Source organism: Pipra filicauda, unplaced genomic scaffold (assembly GCF_003945595.2).
Source record: "Pipra filicauda isolate LSUMZ 115617 unplaced genomic scaffold, ASM394559v2 scaffold212_size3012638_pilon, whole genome shotgun sequence".
NCBI lineage: Eukaryota > Metazoa > Chordata > Aves > Passeriformes > Pipridae > Pipra > Pipra filicauda.
The window spans coordinates 561310-585021 of record NW_024104324.1 but is presented as its reverse complement, the minus strand read 5'-3'; the positions used below and the strand labels follow the sequence as shown (position 1 = coordinate 585021).

Genomic DNA, 23712 nt, shown 5'->3' with positions numbered 1-23712 from the left:
GCTTCATTTGCAACTGTCTTCAAAGCAGGTGAAATTAACACTTAGACATTGCAAATAAGCAGCATTCAATCCTGTTTCTTCACAATGAATGCTGCAATATGTATTTTTGTGAACAAGACAGAGAGACTTTCTGGTGAATTACTCTTCAGGGTAAAATAACAGCTTTCTTACTTCTTGTTGTTGCTCTGCAGTTACAACTGAAGTAGATGGTGAAACTTCTGACTTGGGACCCTGCATTTCCTGCTCACTAATAGAGCTGGTCTGCAAAAACAACAGCAAACATGTTAGATTAGATACCACGTATCTGAATGAAGCATTCCCACAACAACAGAACGGAAACAAAACCCAAAGTTGGTTTCTAGATGAAATACACAAACATCTAACAACCTTCCACTCTGAAAAAAGATCTTTTCTCAAAACAAACCCTGCCACCTGATGGAAAAGCTGGGAGTACTGAAGTGCAAAACCTCATAGCAGGCAGCTACAATGCTGCAAGTCATCTTCTCACAGCAAGGCTGTGTCTAATCTCTTGCATGCAGGTATGGAATAATGTTTGAGAAGCCTGGCAATCATCCCTAAAATAGCTGATTTCTCATGGCAGCTTACTACACTAGGATTTTTCTAGCACACAGCAGCCGGAAAGTCTGCCACAAGAAAAATTCTTAAAGTAGTAACACTCAATCTTTAAAAAAGTTGTTTAAAAATGTTTACTTAATCACAGTGTCTTATATTTCGCTAAAATTTAAGACTAGCATCCATTACAAGCCATCTATTAATTTCACACTTAAATTAGCAACTACTAATTGCCAGCACAAGGGGGAAGTATGCTACAATTCCAGAGCTAAAGCAGCTGGGTGTGGAAGTAGGATTCTGCGTTACTGTACTCTGAGGAAATCATAAAAACCATGATTAACAAACATCAGATTAGACTTCACATCAGTGATGTAATTAGCACTAAAGGCAACAAGTAATGAATCACTCACTTCCCAGCCAGTTTAGACAGGAAGAAGCTTCGCTCAATTTCAGTTAGCTCACTAAATATGTTCAGATACTTGTTATTTTTGTGTTGTTATGAACTGATCGGTAGGGCTGGGCCATTTAAGATCAAATTGTACCATTATGTAATATGAACAATTTCAAAATGCTAAGTGTGATTCAGCTTTAGCCATATAGATAGTCAAACTATAAAACAAGTAAGCCTCTAAAGAGGTTTAGTGGATTAAGTTACAGAGAAATTAAGGAAGCACAGTATCTAATTTTAGAGGGCCATTTTTACTATGACAGGTCACAACAAAATAAGGACACAAAACTACTATCAAAAACTTACTTCTTCCCAAAAGGCTAGCAGAGAAGATGTAGACGAAGAAGAAACAGAATCCTTTGTTGTAACAGATATGAGGGATAAAAATGATCGCTTATCACCCATAGGAAAACTTCAGATAGAATATTAGTTGGCTAACTAAATAAAATGTTTTATATGGCCAAATGATGTTTATTCAAACTAAATTAACCCCAGTGCAGATGATACAAACTATCTTTATAAGTAAATGTGGAAAAAAATTGCCAATGTAAGTCATTAAGCACAGTATCAGCAATTTTAATGTAATTAATCAGAAAATGCCACCTGCATTTTCACAGAGACTATGTACTTATTTCAGGATCTGTAGAATGGAATCTTGTTTAGTTATGGGCTTGATATTCTACATGTTACTTTTTTAAGTATATTGGTACTTTTTAAAGCAATGTTTCCAAAAATCAAGGTCACTAGATAAAAGTAATTATTGAGATAGTAGCATATATCATGTTTCTTTCTCTTCCCTCCACCTCATCCATACAGCACATCTAAGAAAGTCAGCACGGACATTCTGTGGCTGGGAACAGCATATACACAAATTGTATGCAAATATCACAGCATGCCCATAGGTTTTAACCTGAGCCCCCTTAACTCCGCTTCATAAACAGATTATTCTCTCCAGTTTGAGCTCTTGGTTTTATCCTTAACTGTCTATGCTTTGCAAAACAACATTTAAAAAAAAATCCCAGAAAAATCTCCACGGATCAAGAGTTCATGAAGTAAGGAAATGTGATTCAATGTTGCATTTAACAGCTGCTTCCTCGGGGAATGCACAAATCATTTAAAGTGAAACGCCTACTTAGAGCTGTGATTTGTATGATTAGTTTTCTAAGGATCACAGGGTGTGTCACGATAAACTTATTATACAAACATCTGTGGGTCCTCTGATTCTCTTCCCAGCTCCTTCTACTCTAACCACTCCATTAAGATCTGGAGCCAACAATTTTACATATCTGTTTAAACACTCCTTGAACTGTGTGAACACTTTTCCTTGTAATAATCAGCATCTTCCAACTGCAAAGCATTTAATCCCTTATTTGTAACAGGGTGTGCCAGCATTTCCAAAAGACCCTGAATATATTTCATTTAGCCAAATGTTTGATATTAACCTAAACAAAGCTAGAATAGAAAATAATTAATGTGAACTTCTGAGAATATTTCCCAAAGGTGCCAGCTTCTCTACAAAATGCCAAGCAATCTGACATCTACTGGGCATCCAATTCTGTGCCACGCTAATTTGGCTAATATGCCAGATCCAAATGTGCCATATAGTGCCTAAGAGTTACTTTAACATAGTAAAAATATAATTTGGTTATCACATTTTTGTAGTTATTTTATGTAATAACTCACTCTGAAAGTCAAATCACGTGTAAGAGGAGAGGTGTTGAAATAGTCAAAAATGGAATCTTGAAAATCTGGAAGTTTGAGACCTAAAACCAAAAGGAGAACAGGCTTAGCTAAAAGGCAACATCACAGGTGGTGTTAGAACTTTGTTAAAACACAGTAACTCTAATTACCTGAATCTGTTCTGTATTTTTCTTCCAGTTTTTTCTTCAAACCTTCCATCTCTTCCAACAGTTCTCTATTTTTTGCTTCTGATTCCTTTAATTTACTAAAGCAACACAATATGATCAAAATGCAATCTGAAATGTCTCAAAGGCAGGAATGGCAGTGCACAAAAGTTTCAGAAAATGCCTTTTTTTTTTGAGGAGCATGGTTTTTTTTTAAGAGATTATTTTAAGGCTGATTAATTTTACTTTTCCCATGAATAGACACCTCAATACTTGACTAGATATTTAAAACTGTAGATATTTAAAACTTGAGATTTCTGCTACCCTTGCAGATACGTGGTATTATTCTAATAGCAATTTGATTTTTAATTCCCAAGAACATGCCTAACTCTCCAGTTAGTCTACTAAATGGTAGTGAATTTGCTTTGAATTTGCTCTTATGCTTTTTTCCCTCAGATGCCCAAGATTTATATCTTAGTATAGCAGTGAAATCTTTACTTGAAGAAATTTTTACAGTTCTCATTTGACTATGGAAGAAACGTGTAGTCAGTAGAATGGGATCTTTCTGGCAAAGTCCAGTATCCCAGGCACAAGGGGTCATTTTAAGAAAGTTGCTACTATTCTAATCAGCAGTTCAGATGAGTGTATTAAAACCTAAACAGAACCAAAGGTCTGATTACCTTTCAAAAGATATGTTTGCATCTTTAACTTTTCGTAGCTCTTCTTGAACCAGTTGTTTGGCACGAATTTCTGCATCAAGAGCAGACTGTAATTCCAGCCTGGCTGACATATCCAACTTCTGACTGCGTCGCACTTTCCAAAGTGGATCCTGTAGCATAAGTTACTGAATATTAGTATCAACTGTCTAAGGATAATTCAGTTCTTGTCCAAAGACGTAAATTAGCTTTCACACTGGTTCAGAGAATGCTCTTTTAATTAGTAATGGACAGGATACCTGCTGCATGAAAATCAGTCAGTAGTTGGACCTCATTACACAAAAAATGAAGTAATGAGCTATTTTAATACTGGTTATACCATTAACACAATATGCTTGAAACCAAAATGCTAGATCACTGAGCATGGAAGTCAAACCAAGAGAACCCATTGAAAATGGCTAGTTTTCACTGTCCAATCTAGAGGAGAGTGTAACTTGCACAGTGACATAATGGACTTTCAAACATGAGATAAATGTCAATATTTAATGTAAAACATACTAATATAAAATATAGCAAGAGTAGCAAAATTATGAGAAAAAAGAAGAAAGAAAGAATCCGGGTCTTGAGATATCCAAGATACCTGGAACATTTGCCTAAGGAATTCTTATGCTTGCTAAGTAGCATATGCTACACTTCTGCATACACCATGCAATTCCACCCTACTACTCCCAAAAGCTAAAATTCTGATCTTTTTCAGGCATTTTTCAGTATGGACTACATTTCTGATATTCCCTAATGAATGCCTCTCTAGTCACACACGAACTTGAAAATAACAGTCATGAAAAATGAGAGGCATTTTTTATGTTGAGAAATAATTGCCTTAGATTAGGTCCTGCAGAAGTTACAAAACCAGTTGTAATAAGAAGAACAGACAGCATTCTTTATTCTGGCAGTAGCTAAGATGAAAATGTCAACTGCATTTGATCCGATCTTTCTTCCTATTAAACCTCTCAATATTATAATCACCTCTTGATGATGTAAGCAAATGTTAGCTCACAGAAGTAATAACTTTCTCTTATTCTCCCATATTCATAGGTTTGGAAGGGGTGAGTAACTTCTTAAATGTATAAACCAGCAGCAGATGGACTCTGCATGGCAGACTGTGCTGACTGGCATTGCTAGGGATGTGGGCTTCCATGCCAAGCTGCAAATGGTTCTCCCTCTCCTTCTGTGGGTGTTTTTCTCTTTGAAACCCTACTCCTTTATGAGAGTTCTTACAATTTGCAGATTTTTTTGGGAATTCATGTTACTGCTATATGGGAAAACTACAGAATAAGGTTTCATTGTTCTGCATATAAACGAAGCTACATGCTTTCAGCATGTCCCTAGTTTGTGCCAGTATCAACCAGTTAATACTTTTTCACTGAAGAAAACTTACTTCGTTATCTCACTGTAACAGCAGTTAAAATTATTCAGTTGCATCTAACATGGTGAGGTACATTTCTGTACTCCCCTTTATTGGTTTAAGTTATTGTTTCTTCTCTCCTCTGTACTGTTTAAAGCAGTTTGTGATGGCAGATATTAGTATGAAACAACTACCCCCTGTAATTATCAAATTCTGATCAGATTAGCTACTTGGATTTTACAAGCAATAACTAAAAACCAGAAAGCAGAGCAAGGGATTTATTAGAAAAGAATTCTGATTATGTACAGGTAGCCAAAACTAAAAATGTAGCTTCTCAGACATCCCCAGAACAGCCTGAATGCTTGCTATTTTCTTACCAGTGTTCGTGACCCCAGACTGGAACTTCTCAATGATTCTAGTTCTTCCGTCATCTTGGAAGCTAATGCCTGGAGATAGCCACGAGCATCCTTCTCATCACTTACCCTGTTGTGCAATTACAAAAACCTGTAACTTAGCAGTTTCATGGCTCATAGCACCAAATAGTGTATCACCAAATTATCAGAGTGTCTGCACTGGATTTAGGGACATAACAGAAATGGACAGAGCAGGAAAAACTCTCCCAGCAACAGAAAACTGAATATATCTTAGATTGCCTACTTTAGATTTTTCTTTTATCTGATTTTCTTGATTGTGGCAGTTGCTAGGGAAACTGAAGTTTCCCTTTCGCCATCAGCAAGAGTTCTGCAGAGATTCACTGTTATAGTTTGGAACATGATCTGCATGTTACTACTCAGTTTTTAAGGGCTACCTTCCAGTCCTTTTTGTTTTGCATGCTGAAATACTTGCACACAGATTGCTAAAACAGTGAATTAGAGAGGGAAGAACAGACCTAGGAATTAATTCCAAGTGTACAGCTAGTGAGGTTTTATATTTTAACGTGGACCTTTAAAATCATGACCATCTTCCTGACTTAATTTATCAAAATATTGCAGATTGGACGATTTAATAATCACTTTAGAGTTGACACCAAAACTTTCTCCTTTGTACTTGCTGCAGTGGCATCTGACAATTTCAACAAAATCAACACTCAGAAGTACCATGCTTTTATTCATCTCACACACAGAGAGAGGGCCTAGCTATACATTTAAAAAAAAAAAAAAAGCCAATCAATATTTCAGAGTTGAAAGTGGCCATATCTGGATCTCTAAACAGCACATACCATTGAATAATTTCTGCAATCTGAGCTTCCCAGTGAGCAACAGACTCCTTCTTTGCTGCTAGATCTTGAAGCTCATCTTCTAGCTGTCTGTTCTGTGCTGTTAGTTTGTCCACAAAGGAGCAGAGCTGAAACAAAAGATTAGTTTCACTTGTGACTTATGTCAGTTTCTCTGACATATATATAAAAGTTGTCACTTTTTATGTATGTGTATGTCTAAACACCTATAGAATCTGAACAAACAAGACCACCCTGGGCTATCTGGGAGCTCTAACACAGAGCAAAGGACTGGAAGGGGTTCTTTACTGTGGAACTGCCAGTTCACACAAAATAATCTAGAACAAAGGAAAAGAAAATGCAAGTGTGGAGGTCAGAGAGGAATAAGGTTTAACTGTAAGCCATCAGGAAGGCAGGCAGTCTATCAATGCTTCCCTCTCTGAGCAGCCTTCAGGAAGAAATCAGTGGATGGTGTCCTCTGAATTGTGGGAATCAGTCCCCCAAAGAGCAGTACCAGGATGCTGAAGTTAGTATGTAGCCAAATCTCTGACATTTATATGGTGAAAATGACATTTGTTTTATTCAGATAGTGCCTGAACATTCACAGATCCCGTTTTGATCAATGAGAAGACTACTTCAACACCAGAGACTAATGACGTAAGAATTATATTTTGCTTAAAAATATTTCCTAAAGTAATTACCCTCTCATTTTCTGTTGTTAGCTTTTTGTTATCTTCCAAGAGCATAGATCTTTCACGCTCATATTTCTCTTTCATTGTTCCTACTGCTTCCTCCATTTCACTGTGCCTAAGGAGAAGGACAAGAAATAGGAACACTTTAACATTGCTAAACCTGTGGGATTTTCAAAAGGGAATAAATAGAGTTAAGGTGAAATAGCAGCCAGCACAGGTACCTTTGCAATGCAATACATACAGGCAACAAACAGAAATCCATAGTTTAGAAATTACGCCCAAAAGCTTACCTCTCTCGCTTTGTTTTCTCTAGCTTATCCTTCAATATCATGATCTCTTTCTGCAGTGCAAGCTGATGGCTCTCTGAATCATGTACTTCCTTTTTCACATTTTTTACTTCTAAAACATGTGATGCTTCTCGTCGGACCAACTCTTCTTCATAAAATAAGATTTTCTTTTCCAGCTCAGACTTAATTTTGGAGAGTTCCTGCTGATGTTCTAGTGTGGCACCAGCTGCCCGGCCTCCCTGCTTCAGCTGCAGAAGAAGAGGAGAAACCATCAGGAACAGGCCATGATCTTTATATTTTGGGAATATTCTCTAAAGTCAGAATTGTCCAATTGCGGCAATTTGGAAAAATTTTTATTTGGGCACTGAGTGATTTAAAAGGGACCTGTCTCCAAGGATTAAGCCCCAAGTAACTGCTCTGCTTACATGACCCTAATAACGAGTTGAAATGGGTTGCAGAGATAACAGATTTGGACCACATTAGTTTAGTATCTGCTTAAAGTTTACATAAACTGGGCATTTTCAAGACATTAGTGTCCAATAAGTAAAGTGTTCCAAGCAAAAAAAGGCAAATAAATCTGGACAGGTTAGGTCAGGTTTCTAGTAATGCTCTAGTTTTCAAGTCTCCCACTGGTATCAACAGTTGAGTAAGCAAAACTATTGCAGCCCCTGGGCCACGAGTAAATATTTGTCAAAAAACATGTAACCTTTAGAGCTTCCAGTTCATTTTCCAGTTGTTTGGAGAAAACCTCACTGTGCTCACGAAGCTTGCGTTCTTTTGATGCTTCTGCTACAACTTCTTCGAGTTGGGCTTCCAGCTGTAACAAGTAATTTTAGGTCACTTCAACCCACGATAGCATTATCTGTACCATTCATTTCCTTTCCTCCATATGGACTAGCAGCAAGTTATATTTATTTCTATTTTAAGTTACACCACTATAACAATCATCTCAGAATGTCATGATAATTGTTTTGCCTTCAGTGATTCAGGCATCCATCTGTCTCATGCAGCAAAACTATTATTTTATGACTCTTTGTACTGATATGAACTACATCAAACCCATTCAAGGATAACTGCACAGCTCCCATTAAAGCAAAGAGAAGGAAATGGCACTAGGACGTCACTGCAGTTGTGAAAGAAGAAAGTCTCCCATGTTTACAGGTCAGCTCCATGCCTCGGTATCTAGTAAGGCAGCTTAAAAATCTCAATCTTTGACCCAAATCACTGCAAAATACTTCAAATATGAACACTGAACATTTTTGCCTTGCAATTATGGAACAAATAAGCTTGATCATCCATTTATTGACTACAGAAAGCTTATCAGAAAGACAATTTGGATTTAGTGGCAACTAAGGCAACTTGCAATTCAAGCAATAGTGACACAGTTTCAAAACCTGACAGGAAGAGTAAAATTTGTTTTTCTGTGTTCAAATTAAACTCACAAAGTTGTTTTTAAAAGGGTTGTACTTAGAACTGTGGGACAAGATAATGAACTTCTAGACTATGTTTTGAATAGAAGATTGATAGAACTGTTACAAAAGGGAGTACAGAGGAATTTTTAAGAACAAAGACAGGAGATTTTAAAGCTCTGCATGGAAGCATTTAACTGAATAAAGAACAACACTTGAATGCCCGCTGCACTCTGCTCCAGAGATGAGATGCCAGAGCTCTTTGCCAGTTTCCAGTTATCTACCACTTCTTGTTCATGGATAAAAGCCTGAGAAACTTCATCTTTTACTACACTTTCATAGACTGCCCTTCAATTCATTTTCCAGTAATGTTTATAAAGCTCTTGAATTTCTCTTCTACACTTCACCCAGAGAATACCTAAAACATGACGACTTTTCAGTGATTAAAACACTCTGGATTAACCACAGTAGCTTTTTCTTATGCCCTCTTCTGGTTATCCACTTCATCTTATGTAAAACTATAAATTGCCTTGAATACTAATTGGAAATTAACTTGTTTAAAGATATTACAGATATTCTTACAATGACTAGAGAGGAAGGAAAACCACATAATTTAATCTGTATCACTATTCCTCCCTTCAGCTGAAGAGAAACATTCAGTTAAGAAAAACAGTGAAGTTAGAATACTCCAGCCTCAAAGCACATGAAGAACTCACTGAGCTTTCTAGGTTTCAAGCTGATTGCGAGTCAGAGTCTACAAGAATCAAAACACAAGAACTAATAACCTGGGTATGTAGTAAAAACAGCTTCCTCCAGATTCAAATCTGAGTACAAACAAAAAACCCCAAGAAAACCCAGATGACACTCCCAGTTTTTCAATACAATCAGATATGAGATACTGATAAGCAGCAGCTGAACATGTTACTGCTGGCTGTTTTATCAAGCTACCTCTTTCCTTATCTTCTCGGATTTACGGATGTCCTGTCGCAGAGCATCAATTTTCTGCATGCTCACTTCCAACTCCTCTTCTTTGTCGCGAAGTTGCCGGGACAGCTTCTGCTTTTGAGACCGCAGGTCTCCCATCCTCTCACTGAGCTCGGAGAACTCCTGCACAGCCAACTTTCTTTGCTGGTGGGCATCCCTCAATTCTTTGGACTGCGTCTTTAATCTCTCTGAGGCTTCTACAAGTTGCTGGTTTAAATAAAAAATATAATAAAAAGAGTAATTTGAACTCCATATATTCTTTCCAAGAAGAAAGACACTGGACCTACGTAAGCATGACTTGAAAGCTCAACCACCTCACATAACTTCTAAAGATTATTTCTAATTCTTAATTTACACAATTGTTTGAGGTTTTTTCCTGGCTAAGCAGCTCCAGTAATGTACCAAGACAGCCATTACTCTGCTTCTAGTGTGGCAGCTCAAAGACTACCTTTGGTGTAGCTTTTTCTGCTACTCATACACTCTGGTTAACAGACAGAAGAGAGACTGTTAAATTCTAGGGTACAAACAGCTCAGAGATTTTGGCCCACAGATTGCTTTTGGATTCACCTGAATGCCCATGAACAATATGGCTAGGAGGCTTTTCCAAAACTAGTTATTCCAATACAGATAGCTTTTTTTTTAATATCATTAAAAGTGGTATGTAGTATATGCAACTCCCTATTTACTTTACTGCAAAATATTTTGCTGATTTAAACTAAAAACTGATAAATTTTAGGAAGCAAACAAAGGTCTAATTTACAGAGCAGCAAATAAAATCAGCAATTACGTAAAAGTCATCATCAGTCTTAAGCAGTAATTAACCTTTTGGTATAACAAAGAGCAAGTGCGCTCGAGCTGGAGCAGTGACTTAGCTCTATTAACTCTTTCATATATTTATAAAAATACACACACATACACATATATATAGATCTGAGTTGAACTCCTGTGTATATTATCATAGAATCACAGTATAATTTAGGCTGGAGAAGACCTTTAAGATCATTGAGTCCAAATGTTAACCCAGCACTGCCCAGCCCAACACTAAGTGTCCCTAAGTGCCACATCTCTACGTCTTTCAAATACCTCCAGGGATAGTAACTCCACCACTTCCCTGGGCAGCCTGTTCCAATGCTTGTCAATCCTTTCAGTGAAGAAATTTTTCCTAATATCCAATCTAAATCTTCTCTGGTTCAACTTGAGGCCATTTCCTCTCATCCTGTCATTTGTTACTTGGGAGAAGAGACCTACCCTCACTTTACTTCAACCTCCTTTCAGGCAGTTGAGCAATAAGGTCTTCTCTGAGCCTCCTTTTCTCCAGACTAAACAATCCCAGCTCCCTCAGCCACTCAGGGCCTCATAGGACTTGTGCTCCAGACCCTTCAGCTTCCTTGTTGCCCTTTCCCGGACTCATTCCAGCACCTCAATGTCTTTCTTACAGTGAGGGGCCCAGAACTGGACACTACTTAAGGTGTGGCCTCACCAATGTCAAGTACAGCACAACAATCACTGCCCTGGTCCTGCTGGCCACGCTATTGCTGATACAGGCCAGGATGCCATTGGCCTTCTTGGCCATGTGGGCACACTGCTGGCTCATGTTCAGCTACTGTTGACAGGACCTCCAGGGCCTTTTCTGCAGGGCAGATTTTCAGATGCTCTGCCCCAAACCTGGAGCATTGCAAGGGCTTGTCACAACCGAAGTGCAAGACTCAGCTCTTCACCTCGTTGAATCTGTTACAAGTTTGCTATTTATCCCATCCCCTCTTTGGGGAGAGAAGCCCTAATTCCTATGTGACCATTCTCAGGCACTTCTCTGGTTTTAACACATCAATAACCCTTGTGTCTTTGCTGCTGCATGGATCTCCATCCCCTATTTCCACTGAGATGACAGACCGCAGGGCCTTGCTAGCACATGATCCCCCAAACACTGGTATGCCACCCACCCCAGCTTACCTCTATTGATATTATCCCTTTTCCCCCTTCAAATCTAGTTTAAAATTCTTTCAATGAGCCCTGCTAACTTCTGTGCAAAGATCCTTTCCCCCCTTAACACAGGTGTACCCCATCTGTCTCCATCAGGCCTGGTGTCATGTAAACCAACCCATGGTCAAAACCCCCAGAATTCTGCCAGGGGTACCAGCCAGTTATTGATCTGCCGGTTCTTCCTCTTTCCTCCCTCATCATTCTCTGAAATTGGAAGAATGGAGGAGAACAATATCTATGTTTCTGATCCCTCAACAAGTCATCCCAGGGCTCTGAAGTCTCTCTTGATTGCCCTCAGATTTCTATTGAAACAGTTAAGAATAATTAAACAGCTTAATTAAAACCATTCTTTAGGTATTCGTTCTACCTAGCAGAACACATCTGAAATAAAAAGCCCAGCAACTTCCAAAAGAGAAAGAGTGATACTTTGAGAAGCTACTGTATGCAGAACAGGTTCCCTAACATCTCAGTATAGTTCTAAAAAACAGCATTTAAAACATTAAAATTGCAATCACAACATAACTATTCTACAACTACATTACATGACCATTTTTAAAAGTATCTGTCTTTGGATCAATACCTTATGAAGGTCCTCCTTTTCTTGCCGCAGTACTCTGCACTGTTTTTCTAGTCCTTTCAACTTGTGTATGGAGTCCTCATGTTCTTGTCGAAAAGCCACTGCATCTGCAAGCTGTGCTTCCAATTTACTTACATCTGTAGATTAATACATACTAAAGGTAAGTGGTCCCAAATTAACACCAATAAAACAAGTAACATCACTCATGAAAACTGGCATCACTTTGCTTGGAAAATAAACTTCTTTCCCATTCCCAACATTTTAGACTGTGTGAGGTAATTTTGGGGCATTGATACCTCAAAACAATTTTATTTTTTCTCAGCCCCTTAAAGAAATTCTCCCAAAGACTGTGAACTCTAAGTGAAAAGCCTTAGCACAGGGCTTGGTTTTGTTTTTGATGAATGCAACTTCTAGCCCTTGAAAACATTAAATAAACTTGAGTTGTTCCAATTCTAGTTCTAGTAATGTGTTTCCTAAATAGTTTTTCACTATGTGACAAGAAAGGCTATAGTCAGTCATTAGTGCATCCAACCAGACAGGCAAGATATTTTCTAGACTAGATAAGAACTAATAGTCTGGGAAGGAAAAGCTATCCTGGACGAGGTGAGCTGGAGACTGGATTGCCCATATTACTGGCATTTTGTTCTCTCTTTACTCTCAGAGAAAAATAAACAAATTTGACTTGAAATTAACGCTTTTAAGTGCAAAGAAAGCCCAAAACCACTAATCACCTCTATATATTTCTGCTCAGTCTTAGAACTGGTAATAAAATGAACCACCATTCTCCATTGGGTTTTAATTACTACCTCTTTTAAACAAATAAATAAGGAATTGCACAGGGAATAACTGTCTCCCTCAAGTTCCACTGATGTCAGTGGCAGAACAGGAAACTGGACCCATGTATTCAGGAATCCCAAGCATTGCTGAAAGCTTGAAGCATTATTCCTTTCCTCACTTCTGCACAAACTTCCTCCCACCCTAGATGAACCAATGCCACTTCTTTTTAAATCAGGACATACTGCTAGAATTTATATTTAACATTGGCTGAAGGAGCTAGATAAACCTGAACCATCTGCAGAAGTAGCACCTTAATCTAACTATTGTTAGATTCAAACCTAATTTCAGAATACACAAGAATAGCTTTTTTTGGAAGGATAATCTGTGTAGGATAGCTGAACAGATTCTTGCAATGCTTACACCTACAAAAGGAGTATATTGCCAAACTAATGGGGAAAAAAAAATGAAAAAAAAATCGGCATCAGCAACTCCACATGTGAACTCACATATGCTATATTACAGGCCCCTATAAAACTCTCAGCCAAATCATTGAGATTCAAAACTAACATTTTGTTTATCACTGATTCCCACTTAAAAATTAGGCGCTAACAGGAAACTTGTATGGATAAACTAATAGCATTGTCAAGCAACAGATTTTCAGTGATATGGATGAGTCAGTCTTCCCTCAGGACAGATGCCAGTATTTGTTTTTCTGCAATGCTCAGTGATTCCTAATTAATGCATCACCAAATAGAAACACAAAGGGAGCAGGAGCTCAGAAATATTTAAATGTGAACTATTATTATACATCTCCCCAACTATTCCCTTATGTTACTAAAGAGCAACCATACTTCTCTCTCCCCTATCTCTTGCACCTGCCTCCAAGTAAAACCCCTCCAAAACAGTGCTCTCCCCAAAAAGGAGGAGTAAGAGAACATAATCTCCTGAGATTTTTAAGGAAACAAACATCACACAAAATATTTAACTGAATCCATCCACACAATTCATTGTACTCTAGACTTCCCACTCTAGTATATGCTATCAGGTCAAGCAAGTGGAAGAAGTAGTTAAGCACTCATTTGGAAAAACTGAAATGTCACTTCATATTGAAGGAGGATTTAAAAAACTCTTTTGTTTTTCAAGTACCTCAAGAACATTAATTCTACGTATTGCAAAAACACAGCACATCATGTTACTAGGAGAACCAAAATAAATTACATTACTATAATTACCATGCCAGAGGCTTACCTGTTAATTTGTTCTTCAACCGTTCAATTTCTTCATTTAATTTTTTAATCTCCTTATCTCGGCTTGTATTTACTGTAACACACATTGGACCTTGGAGGCTCTGCACTGTCTGTGTAGATTCTTAAAATCAGAAAATAAAGGAAAATATTTTCAATAAATATGTTCCAATGACCAGAAGTAAGAATCCAAACAAATACAGACCACTAACCTTGCAGTTTTCTGTTCAAATCCTGCTTTTCTTGCTCTAATTTCCGTATTTTCTTTTCATAGCCTTCTATTTGTGAAGTGTTCTTTAAGTCACGTTGTACATCTGTATCTTTGGTTACAGTGTCAGACTGCATCACACTCTTTAAAGTGCCTCTATCAGATAAAGAGCTGAAAACAATTACATAAGTTAGAACATTTTAATAAATACTCACAGCAGTCTATAGCAGTGACATGCTGGGATTCCACCAAATAGGCACCTTAAATTTACAAGAACAATTAATGCAGTAATTGTTACTGTAGAGACAACTGTCAGGGCAAAGTTATTATTCCCTAACTACTGTCCATGCTGCTGTAGAATTAAGATACCTGCATGCAGGACTTCGGTAATGCAGACACACATTTCACTTCACAAACTGCCTAAATGATTGGAAATGTTAACTCTCCTGTTCCAAAGGTTACTACTATCTGGCAGAGAAAAGGAAGCAGGTAAGTGTACCTGCACTGAGATAGCTGAGGGACAAACCCCAAAGTTTAAAGCATGACAAAGATGGATTTCAGTTAAGGCATATGATCTCCCTCTGAAAAGGATGAGACGTGTATTTTGGGTTCACAGGGTAACAAACCCCAACAAAGAGAAATAACAAAGTAACAAACAGGGCAGAATATCTTAACATCAGAGACAAGAACATGTTTGAGAGATCTCATGGAGATCTCTCTACATGGAGGCCATTTCAAAGATGTGCAAAGTGAGCCACTTTGTCCATGCTCAGAACCCTCTGTGTTAACTTGGCCTACCAGCAGGACATTGGAGCAATGAGATAATCCTGAACAGCTACTGGAAGATGTCCAGCGTGGACAATACTTGCTCTCAGCCTCACAGTGCAGGGACAGCAAGTTTACACCCAACTGCAATTGACACATCTAGTCCCCTAACTTTCTTTCATTTCAAATAGATAAAATATTAAATACAAAAGCATCTAATCTTGGCACGTATAATCAAAATATGTTAAGACATTTGAAGAGAAAAAAAAAAAAGGATACAGGTTTATCCAGAAGTATACCTGTGGACATCAACCTTTCTACATGTTTCTAAAAATGAGAATTTCCTAGAATTAGTTGCATTTGGGAAACAAGTTTAATGAAGAACAAATCCTTTGCTTACCTATCAGTTGTGTATGTAAACCCAACGAACGGTAAATGCAATCCAGAAAAGCCTGTATGAGAACTTGGTGGCACCACTTCCTGCATGAAAACAACATGCATGAAAACCCGAAAGAGAACCCACACAGAGTGAAAGGCATTTGACTGAGCCTCAACAGCTAAAAGAGAGACAGCTAGTGGAAACACTTTTCTTAGTACACCAAGTGACAATTGGCAGTTATGCTCCATTGTCCCTGAACAAGCTTTATTTCAGATTAGGTCACTTAATATAATGACCTGAATTTAGGAGCCTCTTGAACTGGCACTTGAAAGGGCAGCATTTCAACAAGTTCAAAGCAGAATGCAGCCAGTAAAAGAAAATCTGAAATATCAAGTTCCTAATTAAAAGTGACCTGGCACCAAAATGCATGCTGTTAGTTTTAGTATTCTAGTTACTGTTGAACATGTAATCAAAAAATGTGCCAAAAGCTCTTTATTTCTTGGAATACAAGTTGATGAACAAATTACCACAAAAGCTTTCTGCTCTTCCTGACACATTTGCAAACTATGACACAACAGAAATGCAGGACCAGAACTCCAATGTTCCCTACTCCAAAAACCAACCTCCCAGTTCTTAAGTCAGTGGAGAAGTAGCAGTGTGAGTCCTCTCACCTGGACAGCTGTGATTGCAAGCTGCATGGAGAATTTATGTGTATTTCTAAAGACAGATATTTTTTCACCTTTGAAAAGGAATAAATCCAAATACTGGCTCCTTGTAAAGGTTAACTGAAAGGGCAACTAAAGGTTTTTTTTCCCCACCTAAGTATGTTTTAACTTTGGCCATGTAACAATACTTCATTTTGGCAAGTGCTACCACTTAGAAAAGCAGCTCATGACTTCTAATAACCCAAAACATCAAAGAGATGAAAAACTTGAATTTTTCACATTTGAAGTGACTTATTTTTCATCTCTCACATTATTTATTTTGAAATAATTTCTCACTACTACCTTACAGTGCAGCAAGGTTGCACACTTCCATTAGTAATATTTAAAAACAAAGACTCACTGGATTTCTTAGTACATCATCATCTACATCAAAGTTTGAGGTGTCAGAAGGACTGCTAACTTCTGGAATGTAAGGTGCTTCTAGGTTTCGGATGTTATCCCAATTAAGTCCTTCAAAAAATGCATGAGACTTAAAATCCTCTATTCCATTCTGTCCCAGTCTACGCTCCCTGCTGCAGATAAGTCGCTGAATAAGATCTTTTGCTTCTTCAGATACATCTGTAACATGGGATGGAAACTGAAATCGTTCCTACAAAACAAAACAAATAAGAGAAGTTTTTAGAGAAGGAATCTATTCTGTAACTTCCAACAGTAGTTTCAAAAAGAACATGCTAGTAAAACTGGAAATGAATAGTCAAATACTGTTCTAGTTCCAGCGAGCAGTGACAGAGCACAATTCAATACATTCAGTGATAGACTTTTTGTCTTAAAATGGATTTTGAGGACAAGAAATCATTTTTCAATTTCTTTAATACAGATATGTTTTAAACTAACTGTGGTTACAGTAACTCTGTTGGGAAAAGCAAACTTTTTTTAAGACATACCAGAATTTTAACACACTGCAATATATTAAAGATTATACAATAAAGACAGGCCTCCACTGGTACTCTTAGTCAGAGATCCATTGATCTCCTGAAGATTTATTCCTTGAGATTTAATTAATTTCAACTCTTAAAACCCCATGATGGTAGTTAATTCTTTACCAAATGTTGTTATGTTTAAGGATGTATTTTTCTAATTTATAGGTTAAACACCTGTTTTTCTTACCAAAATTTAATCTACATTCAGAAAATATTTATATTATCATAAACAAACATAAGATATAAAAATTGTAATTATCACTAACAACTGAAATTACCCTAGATAGAAAAAACTGGGAAACCTTTATTTGTATTTTAGTTTGCTACTACTACCACTGCTGTATCGTCAAGAAGGGTTTTTTGGTGTTTGGTTGGTTGGGTTGGTTTGTTTGTTTTCCAGTAAAAGACAATAGCATATTTATACATATCATAGAATCATAGAATGGTTTGGGTTGGAAGGGACCTTAAAGATCATCCTAGTTTCAACTCCCCTTTCATGGGCAGGGATGCCACCCACTAGATCAGGTTGCTGACAGATATATATAAAAATATATATTTATAATACAACTTTTCAAGTTTAAAAATGAGATCATTAAGGACCAAACCAGCATAAATGAAATTAAACTTAAAAACTTCCAATGAAAAACATACAATCATATTGACTGTGTGTCCAAGTGAGATTAAAATATTAAGTTTGCAGGACAGGTTACATTTGCAATCAGTTCACGCATTGAAGGAATTAAAGCAAGAGAGATATTAATATTCATCACAGCAAGGGTGTTAGCTCTGGCAAGCATTTAATGTCTTATCCATCACTGCCTCACTGTGAGAGTCAGCACTGTAAACCCCAGAAGAGTGCACTCATCCTGGGAAGAAGAAAATGCAATAATAACCCTATTGCAACAGCTTCTGGCTACCTGGGATGAGTATGCACATAAACACGTCCTTCTAATACAGCTCTTGAAAGGGCACGATGAACTGTTTTATTCTCACTCTCTTATGTTCAAAATGCACCCACAAGTTCCAACTCTTCTCTACCACTCTGACCCTGGGCAAATGCCCAACCTCAGGTTCTTCATGCAGCTCATGTCTACACTGATTGACTTGCCTGTTGCCTTTTTGGTACTTTTATCAGTGTGACAGAAAATGTGCACAGCTGTGTAAATAATGCATTACTTCATTTCTCCTGCACTTTCCAGAGGAAACTTGCATTGGGCCTAACATAACAGTAGGTTTTAATTTTGACTTTGTGATGACTGCTTAGATTTTCCAATGAGAACAACATCAGCATTTAGAGAAAAATTTCAACTTGTCGAACAATTAAATTTCTGCAGTTCAGAAAATCAAACATTCATAAAACCTGAACCATCAAACCTACACAACATGGCTCTAAAACACTGTGAAAAAGCTAAGAACTACTATCACTTTAACGTCTTCAAGTGATAAGTTTCTCTGTAAACATTATAAACTCTGTGGAAACACAAGACATGTAATATAGCTCTTACTTCATGGTTCATAATCTTCCCATAGGTTTCCACTAGTGACTCTGCATAGAAGGGTGTCTCCCCATACAGCATTTCATACATGCAGACACCCAGTGACCACCAGTCACATTCGGGCCCGTATTTCCCCATTCCGTCCTCCATTGCTTGCAGGATCTCAGGAGAGATGTAGTCAGGCGTACCCACTGCTACTGATGACTGTACCTTGAATATAAGGCAAACATAATTCTCATAAGTTTTCAGGTTCTCTCAGCAACTTTTTTAATTCACACACTACTATTTCTGACAAACAGAGACAGCAGGACATGATTCTGGAGAAGGAAGAGATTTATAAATTCCCAGCAACATAACAAATAAAATATTAAGAAAGTAACAAAGACTGCAAAGATTAAGTTCCAGTCTACTGCTACATAAAATCAGTTGATACGTTTTATTCTGTAGACAGTAGAAACCCAAAATAATCACAGCTATTGTGAAAGCAGAAAGACAAAATATGTTTTTCCTTTGTGTCTGTTTATACTTTAAAATTGCAATTGGCTGCCAGAAATTGAAATGAAAAATGGATAAGTAGGGAGACCAAGTCCTACTCCCGAATTTTACAGTTTCATTTGAAGATCACAAAACAAGTTTCTTGGGTAAGTTTTATTATGTCAGAAATCAGCCAAATGTTTATTGCCTAATGTGCAACTGGATACAATACAGGGGTAAGGTGGGGAATGGCCCTGTGCCCAAGTAGTAGAGAAGACGTGATCATGAGGGCAGTAGCAGAACAGTTCTGATCTCTAGGAATATGTTCTCAATTCCAATAGCTCTTTCATTTTGCATTTTAATATGGTAAAGCCTTGGCAGGCATTTTATAACTAGAGAACATCACCAAGATGTGAGCTTGTGCCAAAATCAGTGAATGATGCTGCATGGCATAGTTTGGCAGGTCTGGTACCCCTGCAAGTGCCCTAAACTAGGCAAAACAAACAAAAAACCATCATGCATAATTTAGCTTTTAGAGGTATATCCAATCTGGTGCACAAGATGGCCAACTACCATCATGTTGCTGTTCCATTTGTGAAAGGCATATAAAACAAACTGCTTATTAATTATAGAATCAGACAATCATTTAGGCTGGAAAGGACCTTTAAGATCATCGTGTCCAACTGCTAACTGAGCACTGCCAAGACCACCTAAATCATCTCCCTGTGTGCCACATCTACACACCTTTTCAATACCTTCAGGGATGGTGACTCCACATTTGTGTGTGTCTAAGTGGTGTAGTCTAAATGGTCACTGACCATTCCCCCTTGGATTGTGGGGACTTCATTTCTGCTCTCCATTACCATCTTCCAGCCCATGGGGCTCATTACCCAGAGAACAACTGCTCTTACTATTGAAGACTGAGGCAAAGAAGACATTAAGTACCTCAGTCTTCTCCTCATTCTTTGTCACCATATTTCCACTCCAATAAAGGAGGGAGATTCTCCTTAACACTCCTTTTGTTGTTAATACATTTACGGAGACATTTTTGTTTTTTACAGCAGTAGCCAGATTAAGTTCTAGTTGGGCTTAGTTATGTCCTCACTTGGGATGACTTATACTTAAGTCTGTCATGGCTTTTACGGTTCTTGGTCACATGTGATTCTAACACATATATAATATCAAATTTGTCCTTTTTTAATAAATTTGGATAGTTCATAAAAATCTCATGAAAACTCCAATGATCAGTAGGAGAAAAAGTGAAAACCAGAAAAATATAGCAAAGTATAACTTTAAAAGTTTAGCAGCCTGTAAAACGAGGAGATGAAGACATCAGAAATGTGTTTAAGTACGTAAAGTTACACTCTTCCCTCAATTTTTAGCATATCAGATAGTCTACAATATACCACATCCCGATGCACGCTGCTGATGTCTAATCTCCTTAAGATCAGCAACTCACTTAAAAGGTCCTACTACCAACAACCCAATTAAATTTTGCTTCATACATACTGTGCCATCTTCACTCATTTTCAGACAGGACCCAAAGTCTGCCAGTCGTATGTGGCCGTTCATGTCCAAAAGAACATTATCAGGCTTTATGTCCCTGTTAGAAGAGAAAGAAGTGAAAAGATTTAAGCATATAGTATTAGCTCTGATTGTAAAGATTATTCTTGCATCAGAATAACACAGAATTTTAGACTGGATACCCCCTGATGCAAACGCTTTTTACTGTACTATTTATTACTCTCTCCTCCTGCCCAACTTCAAATTTTGCCTACAATATTGAAGATGTAGACTACATCAGATTTTTAAGCTCAAAGTTCAACACTGAATGGTCAAATAACCAGGCAGATCAATGACAATGAGTCTACCAACTGTGACAGATAGGCAGTTTACTCTATCAACATAGTTTCAAGATTATATGCATTGTAATACATTGTTTAGAGGCAAGAACAATAAAAGAGAAAAGACAATCTTTTAATCAAATGTTGGGGTTTTTTACCAAGACTTATAATTGACTTCTAACTTCTTATCTAGGACTATTTTTTACTGTGGGGAATTTTGTTCAGCATTTCTGTTCACCAGTATTTTTTATTTGCTATTCAAGTCTTTCTATACACTATTGCACAGCATATTTGCTTCTAGGAATACCTAAGGATCTTTGCATCCTGTGTACAGGCAGTAGTTACCCTACAAGCCACTGAATTCATCCAGCTCTGGGCTCAGGGCAATACTATTTCAACAGGATACAGTAACATTAGAAAGTCTCCAACCTCAATCTGCATCTTTCCTGTTCTTACATAGATATAGCTGGGTATAAAATGATATACAGCATGATAAAGTTACTAAATTACACAAACTAACATTCCTGTTTCATTCTAGCTTATTACTTGATATTCTTTTTAATATCAGGAAGGTCACTAAAAAGGATTTACTGAAGAGCATATTTATTTAATTTCGTCCACCAATTAATGACATTTTATTTCATCACTTTGCATTCAAATTCACATGAAGTGAAGTATCAGCAAAAGATAATGATTCAGTTGTTTGTTTGTTTGGTGTTTTTTGGTTGGTTGGTTGGTTAGTTGGTTGGTTTGCTGGGTTGGTTTTGGTTTTTTGTTTAGTTTTTGTTTGGTTTTGTGGTTATTGTTGTTGTTTGGTTCGGTGAGTGGGTTTTTTTTAATTAATACCCTTAAGATATCCCAAATGACTTAAGAGCACCTAGCCAGTATATTGGGAAGTTGGCAAGAAAGGAAGAGGGAAGAACAAGAGCAGAAAGCAAAACCAACTCACTTTTGTACCAATTCTGCAGGCTAAAAAGGAGAAAATCCATGTCTTCCAAGATAATATATACCAGTCTTCTCCCTTCCTTTAGCCAACAATACCCAGGATCAACTTCCAACATGCCAGCACACCATCATGCCATTTTTGAAATATTATTTTTGATCTGAGCTAGCCAAGAAAAAGATAACCAAGCCAATAAATGTGTTGATTTGGGTGGGGAGAGTTTTTTGATATTATGTTTATTCAAATAATACTATCTACTAGTAATATATAAAATCACACGTGCTTTACCTTAAACCTTCAAAAGTGAAGTTCCAAATGCCACTACATGTGCCCAAAACTTTAAATACTGTACAATACCTTCAGCTTGATCTTTGAGGAGACGACTAGAATTACTAGCTGTAAGCAAAAACCCCGTGCTCTAATACACCTTGCTGCATAGATGCGGAAGCTCACAATGTTTGATTTTTAAGGTGCTGAATTCTGCTTTCACACTTGAGGAGACTTGTGAGAAGAACCGTGATAGGTTTAACAAAGGGTCCTCATATGTGTAAAAATCCTGCCAACCTGATACATTTTGATTCAACACAAACTTGCATTAACCTTTTTTAACCAAAGGTTACTGCTCTGCAATTAATTGCTGAAATGTCACTAATAATGCTGCTCATTAGCAGTATTAATACAAAATAATAAATGCTAATCTATGCCTGCCAACATAAATTTAAATGCATATTTATTTGTGATAATACAGAAAAATATGTGCTGAGAAAATTAGACTATGTCACTATGCTATTCCAATAAATACTTTAGCAATTTTGTATTGTTAAACTTATTCTGTACATTTCAGTTCCAGATATTGTCAACATTCCTTAACGGTCCCATAACCACAAGTGAAGCTCAGTAGTTGCAGGGGACTATGAAAGCTAATATACAACTGTACAGTAATTCATTTGTTTTTTAAAGAACACTGCTCACAGTGCCATTTGCAGCATGAGGCAATCTCATGCAACACTTCTCTGCTTCACATGCAGATCTCACTTGCCTCAGGGACCATTACTGCTGTTCAGAAAGGCTTAATTCCTCATCTCTGAGCTCCACTGTTTCCTATCTACAGCTAACAGGTTGTATAAGCCTTTAAAGGGTCCTTGAAACCCTCTCCAGAGCAATCATGCTCCCTCCTAATCCATTCCAGTCACCAAGCAGTAATTTCTTGGGAATTCATACATCTCTTATTCAAAGCATATGTTCTGGCCTCAGAGCCATCCATTCCTATTGCCACAACATTCACTCAGTCCCATGAAAAGATGTAGCCGGTCAGGTAGTCAGGCCACCTTCTTCAGAAATGGATGCAAGGTGCCTCTGGTGAACTTCTCCGAGGCTGTAAGATTTTTAAATCCCCATATATTGCCCACATTTACTCACAGGAGTTCTGCAGAGTTCATATATCTTTTCTAATTGATTTTTAAAACAGCGAAGTCTGAACAGAAGAGTTCAAAGCATTATAGTTTGAGAATTCCCTGTGCTTTTCAAACATTAATTGTACTGTTACAAACCACAACCTGAGTTTACACTATAGTAGTCAGTGATTCAGAATACACATCCTGTGTACAAAAACAATTAGACTGGTATGTGCCCACTGATTACAAAAACTGTCTGAGATGACCTCAGGTAAGCAGATGCACTGATGTTATCATGGGCTACCCGTGCATAAATTTTGCAGAATGTCCAAACATCTGTATAAAGCTCAAACCGTTTCAAACTGCTTCAAACTTCTAGGTTGGCTTGGACAAAAGCAAATAAATATTCATTAGGTGAACTAAGAATAAGCCAAGAACCCTGATTAAAAATAGAAGCTTCAGTAAAAGGTTAGTC

At 37.5% G+C, this 23712-nt stretch overlaps 1 protein-coding gene across 10 annotated transcripts in view; it reads right to left on the bottom strand.

The window, feature by feature from the left end:
* CDC42BPB (CDC42 binding protein kinase beta) overlaps positions 1 to 23712 on the bottom strand; it is a 94564-nt gene that overhangs the window by 23035 nt on the left and 47817 nt on the right. For 5 of the 10 annotated variants that reach the window (XM_027735534.2, XM_039381085.1, XM_039381086.1 and 2 more), the window contains exons 6-23: positions 20566 to 20659; positions 18592 to 18792; positions 16507 to 16755; positions 15463 to 15542; positions 14302 to 14468; positions 14094 to 14213; positions 12072 to 12205; positions 9476 to 9718; positions 7825 to 7935; positions 7122 to 7366; positions 6841 to 6946; positions 6146 to 6270; positions 5304 to 5409; positions 3546 to 3694; positions 2872 to 2966; positions 2705 to 2784; positions 1328 to 1378; positions 172 to 261 (exon numbers count right to left, since the gene is read on the bottom strand). In XM_027735534.2, the coding sequence (XP_027591335.1) occupies positions 172 to 261; positions 1328 to 1378; positions 2705 to 2784; positions 2872 to 2966; positions 3546 to 3694; positions 5304 to 5409; positions 6146 to 6270; positions 6841 to 6946; positions 7122 to 7366; positions 7825 to 7935; positions 9476 to 9718; positions 12072 to 12205; positions 14094 to 14213; positions 14302 to 14468; positions 15463 to 15542; positions 16507 to 16755; positions 18592 to 18792; positions 20566 to 20659 (2446 nt within the window). The remainder of the gene's footprint in view (positions 1 to 171; positions 262 to 1327; positions 1379 to 2704; positions 2785 to 2871; positions 2967 to 3545; positions 3695 to 5303; positions 5410 to 6145; positions 6271 to 6840; positions 6947 to 7121; positions 7367 to 7824; positions 7936 to 9475; positions 9719 to 12071; positions 12206 to 14093; positions 14214 to 14301; positions 14469 to 15462; positions 15543 to 16506; positions 16756 to 18591; positions 18793 to 20565; positions 20660 to 23712) is intronic. The other 5 variants (XM_027735525.2, XM_027735528.2, XM_027735530.2 and 2 more) reach the window with 1 other exon arrangement.